The sequence below is a fragment of the Pristiophorus japonicus genome, unplaced genomic scaffold, assembly GCF_044704955.1.
Source record: "Pristiophorus japonicus isolate sPriJap1 unplaced genomic scaffold, sPriJap1.hap1 HAP1_SCAFFOLD_105, whole genome shotgun sequence".
Lineage (NCBI taxonomy): Eukaryota > Metazoa > Chordata > Chondrichthyes > Pristiophoridae > Pristiophorus > Pristiophorus japonicus.
Window position 1 is genome coordinate 789,059 of NW_027250702.1, and position 20,771 is coordinate 809,829.

Here is a 20,771-nt window from a genome sequence, read left to right on the forward strand (position 1 = left end):
GAGGATATTGGGTGGGGTGTGGAGGAGCTGATTATATGGGGTGGGTTGAAGAGTGTGTGAGAATATTGGGTGGGATGGGGAGGAGCTGAGTATATTGAGTGGTCTAGGGAGGGTCTGACGATATTGCGTGGGGTGGGGAGGAGCTGAGGATAATCGTTGGGGGTGGAGAGTAGCTGAGGATATTGGGTGCGATGGGGAGAGTCTGAGGATATTTGGTGGGTTGGGGAGGAGCTGAAGATAATGGGTGGCATGAAAAGAAGCTGAGGATATTAGGTGGGGTATGGATGAGCTGAGCAAATTGGGTCGGGTGGGCTGGCGCTGACGATATTGGGTGGGATCCGGAGAAGCTGATGATAGTGGGAGTGGTAAGGAGGTGCTGAGTATATTGGATGTGTTGGAGAGTAGCTGAGGTTATTGGGTGGTGTGGGGAGGGTCTGACGATATTGGGTGGGGTGGGGAGGAGCTGAGGATATTGGGTAATGTGGGGAGGAGCGGAGGATATTGGGTGTATAATTAAATATGGAAAGACACAAAGTGAGGTTTATGTAATCAGGGCCGTGGCTCTGTTGGATGAAATAAATAACATCTTCACCGAATAGCAATAAACACTATGGTTTCCTTATCAATTCCAAAATCTCATACAGTCGTTAATTTCTGCTTTATTACATTATAAATTGTTTTATTCAGTATTTTATTTGATGCTTTACTTAAAATATTTATGTGGCAATTCTCTAAAGATCATCTTAGAATAAGCACGAGGAAACATGTCGACTGTGAAGTGACGTGGAAAGTGAATTTCAAGATGACTGTGAGGTGATACAATTTGATAGGAATCGAGGTATATCTAGAAATATTACGTTTTTGATGATGTGTATCAGGACTATTGAAAGGCGTTTGACAAACTGGCACTTAATAGACGTGTTGATAAAATTCTAACGCATGGGATTAAAAGGACAGGGCTGTATGGTCTTGTCATTGGCTAAGTGACAGATAACCGAGAGCATTGGTACTGTTGTTCAGACTGGCGCGAGATATACTGCTGTCTCGCCCAGAGGTCGGGATTAGAGTACTGCTCTGTTTGAAAGTGATTCATAGAACCGTAGAAAATAGGTGCAGGAGTAGGCCATTCGGCCCTTCGTGCCTGCACCGCCATTCAATGAGTTCATGGCTGAACATGCAACTTCAGCACCCCATTCATGTTCTCTCGCCATACCCCTTGATGGCGAGAGAGCATGAATGGGTGAAGAAGTTTCTCCTCATTCCGGTCCTAAATAGCTTACCCCTTATCCTGAGACTGTGACCCCTGGTTCTGGACATCCCCAACATTGGCAACATTCTTCCTGCATCTAACCAGTTTAACCCGGCTGAATTGTAAACGTTTCTATGAGATCCCCTCCATTCTTTTGAACTCCAGTGAATACAAGCCCAGTTGATCCAATCATTCTGGATATGTCAGTCCCGCCATCTCTGGAATCAGACTGGTGAACCTTCGTTGCACGCCCTCAATAGCAATAATGTCCTTCCTCAAATTAGGAGACCAAACTGTACACAATACTCCAGGTGTGGCCTCACCAAGGCCCGGTACAACTGTAGTACCACCTCCCTGCCACTTTACTCAAATCCCCTCGCTATGAAGGCCAACATTCCATTTTCCTTCTTAACCGCCTGTGGTACCTGCATGACAACCTTCATTGACTGATGTACCATGACACCCTCGTCTCGTTGCACCTCCCCTTTTCCTAATCAGTCACCATTAAGATAATAGTCTGTCTCTCTGTTTTTACAACCAAAGTGGATAACCTCACATTTATCCACATTATACTTCATCTGCCATGCATTTGCCCACTCACCTAAACTATCCAAGTCACTCTGCAGCCTCATAGCATCCTCCTCGCAGGAGTAAATATGACATTTATTTATTGTATTTGTATAATTTGATTTGTAAGAGTCATGAGTGACTGTCGTCCGATGTGATGTCTTTCAATTTTACCGGGAATGTTGTACTCAAAGCCAACGGTCACGCTGCACGTGAGGTGAGACAATTTGGTCGCAATCTAGATATATCTAACATATTACGTTTTTGATGATGTGTATAAGGACTGTTGAAAGGCGTTTGACAAACTGCCACCTAACAATCCTGTTGATAAAATGCTAATGCATGGGATTTAAGGGACAGGGCAGTATGGTCATTTCATTGGCTAAGTGACAGATAACAGGGAGCATTGGTGACTGGCTGTTGTTCAGACTGGCGCGAGCTATACTGATATCTCCACCAAGGGTCTGAATTTGGAGTACTGCTCTGTTTCATATAGATTCATGAACGAGAGTTGGGTATAAACTGCATCATTTGAACCTTGGTAGATCGAACGAGACTAGGACATGTAGTATGTAATGAGGATGATAGTACTAGACTTCAGGAGGGAACAATCTGACTGGAAATATTTATAAATTTTAAAATTGGAGCAAGAGTAGGCCGTTCAGTCCTTCGAGCAAACTCCACTATTCACTAAGATCGTGGCTGATCATCGGTAAAAATGGACAATCATTTAACACCATCATTTGACGCTCATTCCAGCATGTAAAGTTAATTCCTTACTCTGTTAACTGAGATATATTATGCATTAAAAGATTACAATATCAGTGCCGCCTAAAACAGGCCTTAAATCACCAGCAGATTTGATTGGGAGTTGACTCACATTAAATATATTCAGGCTGGAGAGCCAGAGAACTTCGGAAAAATCTCTGACCTGATCCTACACATCCCGGATGGCATATCAGTCCAAAAACAATCCCTTCGCTCACAGCAATACCATAACTCTGATTGAAAAGAGCAGATTGAATTTTACAAATACATTTGTGAAGTGTGGCATGTTGGCAGGAACATAAGAACATAAGAAATAGTTGCAAGAGTAGGCCACCTGGCCTCTCGAGCCTGCGCCACCATTCAATAAGATCACGGCTGGTTTGATCATCGACTCAGCTCGACTTCCCTGCCAACGTCCATAACCTTTTATGTCCTTATTGGTCAAAAATCTGATTATCTCCGCCTTAAATGTATTCAATGTCCCAGCCTCCAGAGCTCTCTGGGGCAGAGAATTCCACAGATTTAAAACCCACTGAGAAGAAATTAATCATCATCACAGTTTTAAATTTTACTGAGATTATGGGCTATATTTTCCGCTTTTGGGCATTATTTCCGGAGTGGGTGATAAAAATGCGTTTTCAGATCGCTGGCTTGTCCCCCATTTTCAAAGCCACTAGTCTCCAGTTTATAAATTGGGCATTACCGCGAGCGATATGAAATGGGGGTTAGCGTTAAATCTCTATGACCTTCTGCTGTAAAGTGACGCCACCCTTAGCACCGGCATGGCACCGCTCGATTCCCGCGATTCAGCAGGTCAGGGGTCATCATTACATACACATCAGAGGAGACAAAAAGAGCAGGAGCTGAGAGGGAGTGAACGTGTGTGTGGGTGTGGCGAGGCTACTTTGCGAGGAAAGAGGGAGTGTTTCGGACTTTACAGCTAATTGGGAAAAAATAATTCGCTGTTACAAGCCAGATTTTGGAATTTCGTGACTATAATGGAGGGACTGGAGAAGGCAAGCCAGCACGCTATGGAAACTGAAACGGGCCAGAGCAGTGAGTTGTACTCAAAGCCTGCGTCACGGCGCACGTCTTTATGTCACGAATGATAATTATCATAATACTCATGATTACATCTGTCGGTTATGTGTTGTATCTGTCTCTCTGATATTACCGAGAGAAGATATCACACAATGCTCTCATGCCATGTCATCCTGTCACCTTTTGCAGAAGAAACTATTGACGATTAGGTCTGAGCAGAGGCGAACGGGTGGGCGCCACCAGTCACCAGCGACATCACTGAGATGGAGGAGCGGGTGCTCGTACTCATGGGGAAGAACCCGAGACGGACATGGAAGCAGCTTCAGACCCTGAAGTGATGCCACGTGGGTAAATTATACACCGTTGCCTGATGCAAGATCAATTGATTCAACACGCACTCATATCTGAACAATAATATATGATAGCTGGTATCTCAAATTATCTTTAAAAAAATGATGGCCTCGTGAGAATCATTGCAGCACAGAATGTGCTGATGGGCATGAAATGTGACGTCTGTGGTGAAGTTGATAGCGGTAGTGTTTTTGTCGTAAATATGGATTGTGTAGCGTTGGAATGACTTTGTGACCCGAGCACTCTCTACTCCTCGAATAACCTCTTTTTTTATATTTTGCAGCTCAGCCAGTAGCGTGTCCTAGGGCAAGATGACAGAGACCAGGAGTTGGGGTACGGGACGGTAATAGCCAGACGATCCTACATCTGATGGTGAGGAGCACTGCTTCTCGCCTGTCAATCAGCTGGGTCTAGACTTCACGGATGAAAGCACCGTCTTTGATGAGTCTGCATTGCCGCGCTCGAGAAGACATTCCAACACAAGACCAACTAGTGCGCCTCCCGCCATTCCTAACTTCACTCTGAAGGTGCCGTGCCCAAGCACTTCGCCACAGGACTCCGCAGGAGGGATGGTATAGTTGCGCAGGAAGACTGTAGACATAGGTGACCAGTTGCTAGAGGCATTGGGAGGCATAACCCGACAGCTGGCCAGCATCTCTAGCACATTGACGGAGAACGTTCCATGGATGGCATAGGCCCTGGAGGTGTTAGCCAGGAACACTCGTGACACAGGCCTCCCAGAGGTGCCGGAGCGCAGCAGTCCACACCACCAGTGCCAAGGACACATGAGAAGCTGGAGCAAGTTCCTTTTTCTGGATCCGAGAATGTTGCCATCTCGGTAGTCCCGCTCCCGGTTCCGTGCGACCAGCGGCTCTGCCTTCATCCACCGCAAGGAGGAACCGTCTGCAGAGCACCTCAGCTAGGCGGCATGGACTGAGGAGGGGAAGGGGTAGAGGTGCACAGAAGAATGCGAGGGGGGAAGGAAAATGAAGTGCATGTCCGCACATGATAGCTTTGTTATATCTCCATCTCGGTGTATGCAATTTGTTGTAATTTGTGGGCGGAGGGGGCCAACCTGTTGGTTTGCATTTGTGTTCTGTGTTGCTGGACATGTTGACGACTTGATTGATGTCAATGTTTGAAAAATGAGGGTGGAGTGGGTTGGGGTGTTATTGCCAGTGACACATGATTTCAGAATAATTGTAGTGTTAAATGTTTTTTATTTAGCATAACCTTGATGCACATTGTCTTCGATAGCTGGACAGTCACACACTGCTGATTGCCTATCATAAAAGGATATAATTACAATTAACTTGAATTAACTTAAACATTAACTGGCACCAATATGATGCCCAACATTGCTGTGTGAGCTGCACACACAGTGGTGTATCAGCTTTGCCAATAATAGCAACGTTTCAGGCAAATCTGGAGGTGGGCGTGGGAACGGGTGCATCGTCACCTTGACTTTCTGGCCCGAGGTTAGCTCCTCGTCCTCCTCTTCCTCTCTCTCCTGATCAGGACCATCAGTCCATTGTGCCAATTCTTGTCCCCTCCTGATAGCCAGGTTGTGCAGCATGGAGCACACGACCAGGAATTGAGCTACCTGATCAAGGTTGTCTTGTAGCTCCCCTCCTGAGCTGCTTACACACGCTAATGATTTTCTGGTTCACATTGCGTACAGCTCTGTGGCTCTCGTTGTATCTCTTCTCGGCCTCGGTGCGCGTGTCATGCTGGGGAGTCATCAGCCAGGTGACTGGGCCATAACGTTTGTCACCAAGCATCCAGCATTGTATTTGTAGCTGACTGGTAAACATTTCAGATGCAGCTCTCTCACGGAGGATATGAGCCTCATCGAAGCTGCCCGGATATGTGGCATTCACTGTCATAATTATCTGGTTGTGGTCCGCAACTAGTTGTACCTTCAGGGAGTGAAATCCTTTTCTGTTGCGAAAAATCTCTCGGTCATGAGAAGGTGTCCGCATTGCGATGTGCGTACATTGTATTGATCCCTTTAGCTTGGGGAACTTAGCAATGCTGTAGAAAGTATCAGCGCTGTCAGTCTAAGCCTCGCTCGTCACAGGGAAGCAGATAAATTCCATCCTACACACCTACAGGGCGTCCGTGACCGTTCTGTCGCAGCAATGTATGGCATGGTGAGACTGAGGGAAAATATCAACCGCAGAGGCCTGAACCGTAGCGGACGCGTAGAACGATAGTGCCGTGGTGAACATGACCTCGGCGGACAGTGATGTGATGAATGTGCTGGCAGACTGCATATCTGCCCTGATGGGATGGCATATTTCAGTGATAACCACATTGTGGAAGCACAGTTTCCGAACGCAGGTGTGCTTGGTAAGTCGAGCTAAGGCCGCTTCTCCCTGTAAGTGCGGGGTGTGTATGTCTGGAACTCCTGCTCAGTCTGGCATGTTGTACATTGCAACTCTGTCTCATTCAGTTTCTCACTTTCTAATCTAGTGCTGAGCATACACACCAGCACAGACTGGTTGGGCCGAATAGCCTGAATCTCTGCTCTATGTTCTATATAATATAATCCTCTTAACTCTAGCCCAGCCCTGCCTGCCTACCTATTGTCGAGCCTCTCAATCTGGAAGATGCAAAGTATAGCTGTACTAAATAGCTGCAGTGACACTTTGTAGAAGAGCTTAGACAGAATGCAACAATCTATCCCAAAAGACTATGTGGGAATTGTCAATCAGAAATATTGCCGTGTCTGAAGCACAGTGCGTGCCGCGTCGCTGGGTGTATTATCAGATCACCAACCATTCCTGGTGTAATTCAGTGGATGGAAGTCTGGGGCTCAATATTACATGTCTGGACTGGAAACACTGCGCGCCGCCTCTGGGCTGTGCTCAGTTGTTCTGTTATTAATTAATTGAATAATTGAGGTCACCGGATATTTCACCGCTCTTCAACTACTCTCTGAATTGGACTGGGTCACCCCATAAATAAATATATTTGTTCAGCAACTTAAATGCTGCAGTATATCTCTGACTTGTCCAAAGGTTTATAAAGAATAATTGTAATAATCGGGATTTGTTCCTCTAATGCTGTAATATAAGAATTCTATAACATATACCAGCCACAGCAGTATGAAGCTACCGGATATGGTGAAGAGTAAAATCACAGACCTCCTCCTGCTCTCCATCTCTGGGTGACTGACATTCTCCCCCTTGGTCTCACCCCTCAGTCCCTTCCGGATTTGACTGGCCACTAAAATGTGTGTGACTGTCAGAGCATTGAGCAACAAAATTACAGTGAATGGGAGCAGTGGGGTTAAAACCGTATCAAACAAGTCAAATGCCAGCCATCTGTGCTCAGTATAAAAGCCTGGGATTGAGACAATAGTCTGTCTCTCTGTTTTTACTACCAAAGTGGATAATCTCACATTTATCCACATTATACTGCATCTGCCATGCATTTGCCCACTCACCTAACCTATCCAAGTCACTCTGCAGCCTCATAGCATCCTCCTCGCCTGATGAGAATCAATCATGGTTGTTACAAATCCATTTTTATAAATACATGAGTAAATCTAAATCATTGTGCTTCTTAATCTTGCGCATCCCACGAGGTCGTTCTATCGTTTGTGGCATTGGTTGTGCTCACAAACCTTTTTGGTTGCCGGTGACACCAACTGTGCTATCTCAGTCCATATCCTTTGGGGTGGGCTTCCCATCCCCACCCTGTGCCTAATCACTCCAGCATAACTGGACCTCCTGCAGGAGCGAGGTATTTGACTCGTCCGAGAACCACCTGGCTCTTTTGCGCCTCCAATGTGTTCGTCTCCGAACTCACTGCACTTTCTAGCGTCAGAGTCCAAAGCGTGCTGTGATGCCTACTCCTGGCTCTCCATTATATGCCAAATTGAGGCAAATATATGGCTGGCGGCTACTAATTTTTCATTCCCTACTTGTTGTGAAGCTCCAAACTCTCCCTCCCTCCTCCCAAAGTAGTCAAAGGACACCCAGACACGCATTCAGTCCCTCAGAGTACCCTCTCTCCCCAACTCCTCTTCAGTTGATGTCACGATGACCCTTGATTTCCAGAACTGCAGGAACTGAGCGTTGCCATGCCGTTGCGAAGGACGGCCACTTTACGCAGAAGGTCAAAAAAATCTTGAATTCGCCGGGTGTCACGCACATTTTCTAAAAAGGAAATTGGGTTTTTTGAGAATGGTCGAGAAGCCGGCGGTCTGAAAACACTTTGTCAACGCCACGCCAGAAATTACGCCCATTTTTGGGGAGATAACCTCAAAAGTGGAAGTTGTCAGGTCTTTGAGAATAGGCGAGTATCAGGTGATTTGAAAACACTTTGTTAACGCCCACGTCGGAAATAACGCGCATTTTTGGGCTAACTGCACAAAAGTGTAATATCCAACCCAAAGCATCGAACACAGGGAAATGAGTAGAAAGATACGGAGTAATAATCACGTGAAATGTCAACTATTGCGATATTAATTGGATAGAAGAGGTCGGGAAGAGGATGAGGGAATGGAGTTCCCACAATGCGTACATGAATGCTTTCGAACCCAATCAATAAGGAGACCAACAAGGAAGGGTTCGCTATTGGATGTCGTAATAGGGAATAAAGCAGAGCAGATAGGAGAACTAAATGTTGGGATACATCTATGCAATTATAATATAATATGCTGTAAGCTCATAATTGAAATGGACATAAGTATGACGAAGATCAGTTTAATTGCTTGGAGAAAAGTTGGACTTGCGAATAGAACATGGGAAATAAAATGACCAACAATATTGGAAAAACATGACAAGAATTTCAAAGGGAAACATTTGAAACGCTGTGCAGCAGAATTCGGGAAAATAGATATTCTGCTAAATAAAAGACCATACTGAGCACTAATGATGAATAAAGATACACAGAAACAAATTAGGTTCAGGATAGAGGCATGCATTAATTCCATGGACAGCGGTGGTCAGCATGATAATGGAGAATATGGAGAGAGTAGGAATGAAGTCAAAATCTATTAGAAAGGCAGAGAGCAACTGTGACCTTGAATTTTCAAGGAACAAAGAAGAAAATAGCAACATTTTTTACAGGTACATCAATTCAAAAGGAAGGTTGGAATGGGAATATGACCACAGAGGATTGGACAGGCAGCGATAGAGAGATGGCAGAAATATTAAGTAATTGCTTTGCTTCGTTATTTATCAGGGCGACAGAGCAGGTGAACATAATATTAGACGATGAGATTAATATGGAGTTAATTTCATTTAAAATAAAAAGTGGGGAGCTATTAAATAAACTAAGCAAACTCAAAGAGAATAAAACCCGGCTCCGGACGGATTACATCTGCACAATTTAAACCAATTTAAAGTAGAGATCGCAGAGGCACTGTTTTCGTTAGTATAACGTGTGCAGCCAGAACACAGCCAGATAGCTAACGTAATACCAATATTTAAGAAAGCAGATAGAACATGCCCAGGACACTGTCGAAGAGACAGCTTAACGTCGGTGGTTGGAAAAATAATGGCACACCGACTAAAGGGGAAAATAGAACATATTGGCCATGTGGGATTCAACATAATGCTGCTGGATTTAAAGAACTGCATTAGATTCCCTCGCGTTCACTTTAGAATTCGATCTTGATTAAGTTGAAATAGCTAAAATGAATTAGGGATTAGATGGGCTAGTTGGAGTAAAACTATATCCTCTGGAGTGGAATCCAGAACAATAGGGCTCCACCCTAAAATTACAGGTAGGATATTAACAGATAATACAGATACAGATAGGAGTGGGCTTTGTCCCACTGGGAATCGGATATAGATACAGGGAGTGCAGAGGCCTGTCCAACTGGTACCCGAACACAGTTCCACACATGCCAGCGATCTGTCCGAATGGGTCGCAAATACAGAAACTGGCATGGCAGAGGTCTGTCAGACTGCGACACGAATACAATATACATAGATGACCGTGAAGAGGGAACAGAGTGTAGTGAACCAAATCTGCAGATGACACAAAGATTAGTGGGAAAGTGGGTTGTGTAGAGGACACAGAGAGGCTGCAAAGAGATTTAGACAGGTTAAGCGAATGGGCTAACGTTTGGCAGATGAAATACAATGTCAGAAAGTGTGAGGTCATCCACCTTGGGGAAAAAAAACAGTAAAAGGGAATATTATTTGAATGGGGGATAAATTACAAGATGCTGCGGTGCAGAGGGTCCTGGGGGGTCCTTGTGCATGAATCCCAAAAAGTTAGTTTGCAGCTGCAGCAAGTAATCGGGAAGGCGAATGGAATGTTGGCCTTCATTGCGACAGGGATGGAGTACAAAAGCAGGGAGGTCCTGCTGCAACTGTACAGGGTATTGTTGAGGCCGCACCTGGAGTACTGCCTGCAGTTTTGGTCACCTTACTTAAGGAAGGATATATTAGCTTTGGAGGGGGTACAGAGGCGATTGACTAGGCTGATTCCGGAGATGAGGCGGTTACCTTATGATGATATATTGAGTAGACTGGGTCTTTACTCGTTGGAGTTCAGAAGGATGAGGGGTGATCTTGTAAAATCATTTAAAATAATGAAAGGGATAGACAAGATAGAGGCAGATAGGTTGTTTCCACTGGTTCGGGAGACTAGAACTAGGGGGCACAGCCTCAAAATACGGGAGAGCCAATTTAAAACCGAGTTGAGAAGAAATTTCGTCTCCAAGAGGGCTGTGAATCTGTGGAATTCTCTGCGCAAGGTAGCAGTTGAGGCTAGCTCATTGAATGTATTCAAATCACAGATAGATAGATTATAAACCAATAAGAGAATTAAGGGTTACGGGGAGGGGGCCGGTAAGTGGAGCTGAGTCCACGGCCAGATCAGCCATGATCTTGTTGAATGGCGGAGCAGGGTCGAGGGGCTAGATGGCCTACTCCTCTTCCTAAATCTTATGTTCTTATGTTTAATTTCAGTGATAACCACTTTGTGGAAGCGCAGTTTCCGAAGGCAGGTGTGCTTGGTAAGTCGATGTAAGACCTCTTCTCACTGTAAGTGCGCAGTGTGTATGTTCTGGACCTCCTGCTCAGTCTGGCACGTCATACATTGAACCCTGCCTCATTCAGTTTCTCACTTTCTAATCTGGTGCTGAGCATACTCACCAGCACACACTGGTTGGGCCGAATAGCCTGATTATCTGCTCTATGTTGTATATAATATAAACCACTGAACTGGAGCTCAGCCCTTCCTGCCTACGTATTGTCGAGCCTCTCACTCTGGAAGATGCAATGTCTAGCTGCACTAAATAGCTGAAGTGACCCGTTACAGAAGAGCTCAGAGAGAATGCTCGTGTGGTATTTCCCAAAAGATCATGTGGGAATTTTCAATCAGAAATATTGCCGTCTCCAACAGACAGTGCTTGTCCCGCCGCTGGGTGTATTATCAGATCACCAGCCATTCCTGGTGTAATTCAATGGAAGGAATTCTGCTGCTAAATATTACATTCCTGGACTGCAAACACTGAGACCTGCCTCTGGGCTGCGATCAGTTGTTCTGTTTATTAATTAATTGTACAATTGAGGTAACCGGATATTTCACCGCGCTCTTCAACTGCTCTCTGAACTTGGACTGTGTCACCCCGTAAATAAATGTGTTTGTGCAGCAACTTAAATTCCGCAGTATAAATCCGACCTCTGTAAATTGATATAAAGAATCACTGTAATCACTGGGATTTATTCCTGTAATGCTATAATAAAATACATCTATAACATTTATCAGCCACAGCAGTATGAAGCTGCCGGATATAGTGAAGAGTAAAATGACAGACTTCCTCCTGCTCTCCATCTCTGGGTCACTGCCATTCCCCGCCTTGTTCTCACCCCTCAGTCCCTTCCGGACTCGACTGGACACTAAAATGTATCTGACTGTCAGAGCGTTGAGCAACAAAATTACAGCGAATGGGAGCAGTGGGGTTACAACCGTATCAAACAAGTCAAATCCCACCCATCCGGGCTCAGTAAAATAGGCTGGGATGAAGGAACAGTACCACGGAACATTGTCGATTATCTCCCAGGGTTCAATTGTAAAGTAGTGCGGAATGTTTTTTGAGCAGAGCAGAATGCAGCTTGTTGCCAGGACCACAGCCGCAGTTCTCCCGGTGCAATATTTGGTTTTCAGCTTCTGCCAACAAATAGCCACAAATCGATCAAAGGTGAAAGTGACAGTGAACCAGACAGAACAGTCTGTGGTTACACGGGACAGGAGATTGATAACACTACACACAGGGGTGATATCCAGCAAAGATCCCGGGAAATAATACCAACTGATCCACCGTAGTATGATCTCAGTGATGACCACCAGTAGATCCGCCGCTGCCATGGCCACCAGGTAGCGAGTGGTGCAGGTGGACAGCCCGCACTTTCCCCGGGACAGGATCACAATCGCCACTAAATTCACTGTAATAAACAGAAGGGAAAAGAAAGGGTCAATTATTGGTCACACATTCTCGATGACTGAGCCCAGACAGTATGACCTGTGATTTAGCACAAAATTGGCCGCGTGGACGTCGGGTCAGGGGTTACCATGTAAAGTATATCATCCCAACCTGGAGTATTGTGTAGAGTTTTGGTCTCCTAACTTGAGGAAGGACATTCTTGCTATTGAGGGAGTGCAGCGAAGCTTCACCAGACTGATTGCCGGGATGGCGGGACTGACCTATCAAGAAAGACTGGATCAACTGGGCTTGTATTCACGGGAGTTCAGAAGAATGAGAGGTGATCTCACAGGAACGTTTAAAAATCTGACGGGACAGGACAGGTTAGGTGCAGGAAGAATGTTCCCGATGTTGGGAAAGTCCAGAACCAGGGTTCACAGTCGAAGGATAAGGGGTAAGCCATTTAGGACCAAGATGAGGAGACACTTCTTCACCCAGAGAGTCGTGAACCTGTGGAATTCTCTACCACAGAAAGTTGTTGAGGCCAATTCACTAAATATATTCAAAAAGGAGTTAAATGAGGTCCTTACTACTCGGGGGATCAAGGGGTATGGCGAGAAAGCAGGAATGGGGTACTGAAGTTGCATGTTCAGCCATGAACTCATTGAATGGCGCTGCAGGCTCAAAGGGCCGAATGGTATACTCCTGCACCTATTTTCTGTGTTTTTATGTTTCTATAACCTAACCTACTTCCAACCCACTGCTTCCGAGTTTAGCAGCGACGGGGCAGTGGGAAGGAACCGAGCCATCCCAGCGGGCGTGTGGGCAATATAAATGTTCTAATGCGGATGGTAGCTTCAGATTTAAACTATTTTACGGGTTTAACATATTTCATGGGTTTAACTCTGGTTGGCTGTGTTTCCCAGGCCTCGGGATAACCGGTAGCTAAAGTGAGCCGAGGACAGCTTCGGGGGCAATGGAAGTGCCTTCACGGACTCGGTTGTGGGCCAGGAGATGCAGGTGTTCCTTCACCAAGGCTCCACACGCTCTCCCTCTCTCTCCCTCTGCTCAGACTACCCCCATACTAACGGTGGTAAATCTGATAAAATACAGAGAAAGCTAAATACACTCAGTGTGGCAGGCAGCATCTGTGGAGAGAGAAACAGATTTAACGTTTCAGGTGATAACCTTACTTCAATACTGGAATCCGCGAGAGATGAACAGTTTTAAGGCAATGTCAGAGGAAGAGAAAGTTGTGTTAGGAGGAGGAAAGAACAAAGTTGAAGGTCTTTGATGGGATGGTGGGCAGGAGTGATTCAACGACAAAAGGGATGATGGTGTAAGCCACATGGGACAACTAAAGGAACAGGAAATGAGTCCAGAGGAGATGTAAGTGGATAGAGCAGGATAACAGAGTGGGGCGGTGGGGAGCAAGGTAAATCTGGCAAAGATCAGAAGGCTCCCATGGCCCAGGAATGTGGTGGAGAAAGGTCAGTAGATCCAAGAAGGCCTGCCGTACACCGAGAGGTGATCCCAAGCACCAGCACACACCTCCTCCACTCCCAGTGGCTCTACTGAAGACATCCTTCATTACCAGCACATGCTGTCTGAGGAAGCGGGTGCGGTCGCAATGATCTGAAAAGATTAATCTCAGTTTTATGACCGGGTTGCAATAAATGGAGAATGGAAACATGTGGTGCTGTTCCCCATTGAGTTACAAAGGGGAACATTTTAGAAGGTCGAAGGTCGAGATGTCAGTCTGGGAGTGGGATGTAGAATTGAAGGGGCAAGTGACCAGGGGAGTGTGAGACAGAGAGAGGGAGAGAGACACTTTTCCAGACACAATGGTCAAGTTCAGTAATGTAATCACACAATCTCTGTTTAATCCTCCCCAATCGACAGGAGACAGCATCGTGAACAGCGAATACAGTATACTACATTGGAGGAAATACAAGTCTATTACTGTTTCAGATTGAAGGCCCTGGACGATGGAATGAATGGATGTGAAAGGGCAGGTGTTGCATCTTCTAGGTTTTGCATTGGAAGGTCCGGTGGTTGGGGAGAACTGTTGGGGGAGATTCAGGAGTGGTCCAGGTTGTCGTGGAGGGACCGATCCATTCGGAATGCTGAAAGGGGATATGTCTGGTGGTGGGACAAAGAAGGAAGGAACAGCAATTGAATGTGGGGATTGGTTGAGACGAAGGTGAGGACACGGGGACCCTATCATGGTTCGAGCAGGGACGATTAGGGGCGATGAAAGTAACGCAGCAAATTGGATTGACACTGTGGTGTGCCTTGTCCACCACAGTGGTGGGGAATCCTCGGCTGTGGATAAATGCGGGAAATTGGAATGAGGACCCTGTGCATAAAAACATAGAAACGTTGAATATAGATGCAGGATTAGGCCATTGGGCCCTTCGAGCTTGCACCACCATTCAATAAGATCATTGCTGATCATTCCCTCAGTACTCCTTTCCTGTTTTCCCTCCAGACTCCTTGATCCCTTTAATGTAAGGGCCATACCTAACTCCCTCTTAAATATATCCAATCAAGTGCATCAACAAATCTCTGCGGTAGTGAATTCCTCAGGTTAACAACTCTCTGAGTGAGGAGGTCCTAAATGGCTTACCCGTGATCCTTAGAGTATGTCGCCTGGTTCTGGACTTCCCCAACATCAGGAACATTCTATAACTATGTCCCAAGTTCTAGATTCCCCATGAGCGGAAATACCCTCTCTGCATGTTCCCTGTCGAGCCACCTCAGAATCCTATACGTTTCAATAACATCACCGCACATTCTTCTAAACTCCAACGAATATATGCTCAACCTGCTCATCCTTTCGTCATAAGTCAACACCTTCATCTCAGGAATCAGCCTGGTGAAAATTCTCTGAACAGAGCATTTTCACTGCAGAAAGGTGTGGGGGACCGGGGAATCATCCCACCACTGTAGTCTCTCAGCCCGAGGTATTGACTCAACTGGTCTCAGTCTTCATGATTCTGCTTCGCCCCTCCTCTCCTACCCACTCCACGCTAGGTTACAGGCTCACAGGATCATGACCACAGAGGATGGGTATCCTCAGCTCAGAAAAAGGAAGACATGTTGTAAGCACTGGTGTGGCAAGTGGCTTCATCGGAACAAATGCAACGCAGGCAGCAACATTTGTACACTATAATAGAGTCCGTCCAGCAAGCTGGGTGAGAAGTCATATAATCAAGGTAGCTGTCAGAGTCGGCCACATTATAGGAGATATTGGTAGAGAGCGGATCCTTGGAAATCGACTTAGACATGTTAAGGAAGGGAAGGGAGTGACAGACGGAGCATGTGAAGGAAAGAGTGTGTCGCAAATTTGAAGCAAGGTTGATCACATAATTATAATTATAATTAATATTATTAATAATAATAACAATAACTTTTATTTACATCGCACGTTTAAACTAGTTAAATGTCCCAAGGCGCTTCAAAGCAGTTTTAATAGGACAACACAGATACATATGACAACAAGACAAAAAAGAAGATATTGAGGCATATGACCAAAAGCTTGCTAAAAGGGTTGATTTTAGGAGCGTCTTTAAAATGGAAAGATGGTTAGATAAGCTTCGAGGTTCAGGGAGGGATTCCAGAGTTGAGGGCCCAAACAACTGAAGGTAAGGCCACCGATGGTTCAGCAGTATAATGAGGGATGTTCGAAAGGGCAGCATTTGAAGAGCGGAGATATCTTGAGGGGTTGTGAGGCTAAAAAAGAGTACAGGGGTAGGGAGGTGCAAGGCCATGGAGAGATTTGTAAACAAGGATGAGAATTTTCAAAATCGTGGTGTTCTTTAACCGGCAGCCAATGTAGGACAGAAAGCATAGGGGTGAGGTGATGGGTGAACATGACTTTGTGCGAGTTAGGACATTTTCCAGTTTATGGCAAGAAAAGGAAATTGCGCGAACACAGTCATCAATGTACATGAACAATATGTGAAGGAGGGTACCGGAGTAGAATTGGAACAGCGAAGGTTCCTTGTATCCCAAGAAAAGGCAGCAGAGCTAGGAACCATCTGAGCTCCCATACCGATACCATTGGAGTGTGGAGATGGAACATTGTTCAGACCAGCGGTCCAGCACTTGTACTTTCAGCAGGGGTAGAGCACTGGCGTCAAGAACAGGATCAGCAACCTGCAAGGGTTGTCATTCCCAGCCCAAACCCGGTGAGGGCGAGAGGACTTCAAGTGTGAATGGCGAGTGAATTAAATTGTAAATGGGGCACTCAGAATATATCAGCGGGGATAGGCGCAGGGAAATTCGCCATCCGCTTCAGGGAAGCTCGGGATTACTGGGCTGTACACTGTATAATGTGGACCATTTTCCATACCTCGGGAGCCGACTGTCAACAAGGGCAGACTTTGATGGCAAAGTCCAAAATTGCCTTCAGTGTGCCAGTACTGCCTTCGGATGCCTGAGGAAGCAAGTGATTGAAGACCAGGACATCAAACCCCGGACCAAACTCATGGTCCACAAGGCAGGAGTGATACCCGCCTGCCTATCTGCTTCAGAGAAATGGAATATTTACAGCAGGCACCTCAAAGCACTGGAGAAGTACCAATGCTGCCTCCACAATTTCCTCTCAATTAATTGGCCGGAGTGTTGCACCAACGTCAGTGTTTTCGGTCAGGGCACCATCCCCAGCATTGAATCATTGGCCACAGTCGATCAGCTCTGTTGTCCGGCCACATCGTCGGTGTGCCTGACATGAGATTCAAAAAGCAAACGCTCTACTCGGTGATTCGTTATTGCAAAAGAGCCACAGGTGGGTAGAGGAAACGCACAATTTCACAATCAAAGCCTCCTTGAATAATTGCAACGTCCCCGTCTACACCTGGCAATCCCAAGGCCCAAACCAGCCCAAAGTGGAGGAAAAGCATCCGCACGGAGCAGAGCACCTCGAGTATTATCGCCCAGAGCAAGCTGAAGAAAGCGGAGATAGCAGAAGGAACGCCCAGCAACCCAGGCACCCAACACTCTCGTTCGTTCAACCATCGTCTGCCCCACCTGAGACAGAGAAAGTAGGTCATGCATTTGACTTTTCAGCAGTCAGGGAACTAATTTGTAGTGTGGAATCGAGGCATCCTCGACTCCGAGGGTACGCCTCAGAAGCGGAAGTACAAGAAATAGTGACCCACACTGAGTTCATCCTACAGTGACAGACACTCGCAGTAATACATGGTCACTGGGTACAGTGTTCCACTCTGGTTAGTTACCCACACTGAGTAGCTCCTACAGTGATACACACTCACAGTAATACATGGTCACTCTGGTACGGTGTTCCACTCTGGTTAGTTACCCACTCTGAGCACATCCTACAGTGAAATACACTCCCAGTAATACATGGTCACTGGAGTACAGTGATCCACACCGGTTAGTGAACCACACTGAGTATATCCTACAGTGAATGACACTCCCAGTAATACATGGTCACAGGGGTACGGTGTTCTACACCGGTTAGTGATCCACACTCAGTATATCCTACAGTGAATGACACTCCCAGTAATACATGGTCACTGGAGTACAGTGATCCACACCGGTTAGTGAACCACACTGAGTATATCCTATAGTAAATGACACTCCCAGTAATACATGGTCACAGGGGTACGGTGTTCCACACCGGTGAGTGATCCACACTCAGTATATCCTACAGTGACATACACTCCCAGTAATACATGGTCACTGGGGTATGGTGATCCACACCGGTTAGTGAAACACACTCAGTATATCCTACAGTGACATACACTCCCAGAAATACATGGTCACTGGGGTATGGTGATCCACACCGGTTAGTGACCCACGCTCAGTACATGCTACAGTGACAGACACTCCCCGTAATACATGGCCAATGCGGTACTGTGTTCCACTCTGGTTATGGATGCACGCTCAGAATATCCTACAGTGACAGACACCCTCAGCAATACATGATCACTGGGGTATGATGTTCCACGCCGGGTATTGACCCACACTCAATATATCCTACAGAGCCGGACATTCCCAATAATAAATGGTCACTGGTGAACGGTGTTCCACACCGGTTAATGATCAATTCTCAGGACATCGTACAGTGAGAGACACTCCCAGCATTACATGATTACTGGGGTATCATGTTCCACGCCGGGTAGTGACTCACACTCAGTAAATCCCACTGTGATCGACATGCATACTAATACCTGCTCTCAGATAGTTGCGCGGAGTAAGGACTGATTGAAAAGTACACAATATTCCACGAAAGAAAATATCTTGATAAAACAATCGGCCTGTTGGTTAAACACACAAGTTTATGTTCAGATGGAGCAATTGAATCAAACCGCAGTGTTTATACAGGCCATTTGACTGAACGGGATGAATTCACCGATCATGTGTCGAAACCGGTGACCACTAGTCAAGGATTTAACATTATCAGTCACAGAGCAAAACCAGAGACCAGCTCAAACACAGTTTTGCACAACTTCAATAGTTATAGTCACTTACCAGGAACACCAATGACTGCAATGAAAGTGTCGCATATTTTCTTGGCAAGTTCAATTGGAAGCATTTTCTGTGTGAAGCGATGAGCCCCTTTGTGCTGCAGGCAATCTCCCTGAATTATACTCTGATGTGGTAAAATTCCAGCGCCTTTAAGTTATACCCTGCGGTCTCTCCACGGGGACATTGAGGTTGCAACATCGATCAAAATAGTTATTTTAAAAACTTGAACAAACAGATTACCACAGCCGATTTAATTCCCTGTTGTGAACGAATATATTTACTGCTGAGATTCAGATTGGAAATCCCAAAGACTGGACAATTCTGCTCATGTTAATTAACTTATGAAATTTTCCAGCTGTTTTCTCCAAGCATATAGGGCTATTGTTTCAAAAACCATCAGGCCAAACTGGGGAATCGCATATTGTTTCAGGTGATGTCCATTACTCTGCTGTGGCCATTCAGTAATTACATTCCCAATGTTGGAGTTCCCCTCTCAGGGCTGCTCTACTGCACTCTGTGATGTGGGTGACTGCTTTAACTGTCGCTATTCAGAAATTACATTCCCAATGTTAGAGTTTCTCTCTCAGGGCTGTTCTACTGCACTCTGTGATGTGGGTTACTTCTTTAACTGTCGATATTCAGTAATTACATTCCCAATGTTAGAGTTTCTCTCTCAGAGCTGCTCTGCCAGAATGGGGGTCGTGGCTGCTCTTTTAAATGCAGGCATTCAGTACCTCAAGAACACATGTTAGAATGTCCTACTCAAGGCTGTTCTACTGCGTGCTAGGAAGTGGCTGATCTCTTTAACTACGGAAATCCAGTTCAACAATTAAAGTGGGAAACGTCTATGATAGTCCTCAAACTAATACAGGCCCTCATATTAATTAAGCCTCTCATACCCATACAACAGCTCATACACAGGCAGTGCTTCATACTCGTAGATTACCGAAAAATAATACAGCACCACAATCTCATACAGCAAAAACAATGCAAACTAATACAGCACTTCTCATCATACAGACACTCAAAATAACACAGTACATCAAACTAATAGAGAACCTCCAACTAGTACAGCCCCTCTAATCAAGAGAACCTCAAACTAAAACAACCCTTTAAAATTACATGGTACCTCAAACTAAAACTAAAACTAATACATCCCCTCAAGCGAAAAATAACATCAAACTAAAAGAGAACCTCGAAGAAATAGAGAACCTCAAACCAGTAAAGAATATCAAACGAATTTTTAATAAATCTATAGAGAACCTCAGAATAACACGGACCCTCAACATAATAAAGAAACTAAAACTAATACAGACCCTCAAACAAACAGAGACACTAAACTATTCGCGAAACTCACACTAATATTGAAAATCAACTCAGAGAGAAGCTGAAACTAATGTTCAAAAAATAATAGGGGCCCTCAAAATAATCCACTCTAACTAATAGAGAAACTTAAACTACGAGGGAGGATCAAAATAATACAAATATTCAAAACAAATCGAGAGACTCAAACTAATACAGTCCCTCAAAGTAATAAAAAACATGAAATTAATATCAAACATCAAAATAAGACAGCGCAATCAAAGACAGCACCTCAGACTAAAAGAGAAACTTAACCTAACACAGCCCATCAATTTAATACAGTCCCTCAAACTATTAGAGAAACTCAAACTAATAGAGAAACTAAAAATAATAGAGTAACCCAAACTAATAGAGAAACTCAAACGAATACAGAAACTCAAACTAATATAAAACCTGAAACTAATGCAGCCCCTCAAACTAATACAGTCCCTCAAACTAATACAACCCCTCAAACTAATACAGACTCTCAAACTAATACATTCCCTCAAACTAATACGTTCCCTCAAACTAATACAGCCCCTCAAACTAATACAGTCCCTCAAA

General features: G+C 45.2%; 1 protein-coding gene across 1 annotated transcript; it reads right to left on the minus strand.

The window, feature by feature from the left end:
- Nucleotides 1-11,479: 11,479 nt before the first annotated feature.
- LOC139241354 (probable G-protein coupled receptor 139) lies at nt 11,480-18,933 on the minus strand. The gene is made up of 2 exons (XM_070869961.1): nt 18,870-18,933; nt 11,480-12,390 (listed from the first exon to the last, which is right to left on the minus strand). Exons 1-2 carry the CDS (start codon nt 18,931-18,933, stop codon nt 11,480-11,482), a joined length of 975 nt encoding a protein of 324 aa, XP_070726062.1.
- Between the last annotated feature and the right edge of the window lie 1,838 nt (nt 18,934-20,771).

Bases quoted from the DNA above. Each gene is read 5' to 3' on its own strand.
- LOC139241354 (XM_070869961.1), bottom strand. From the start codon at position 18,933: ATGCTTCCAATTGAACTTGCCAAGAAAATATGCGACACTTTCATTGCA. The intron at 12,391-18,869 runs GTAAGTGACTAT...TGTTTATTACAG, and splicing joins TGCAGTCATTGGTGTTCCTG to TGAATTTAGTGGCGATTGTG.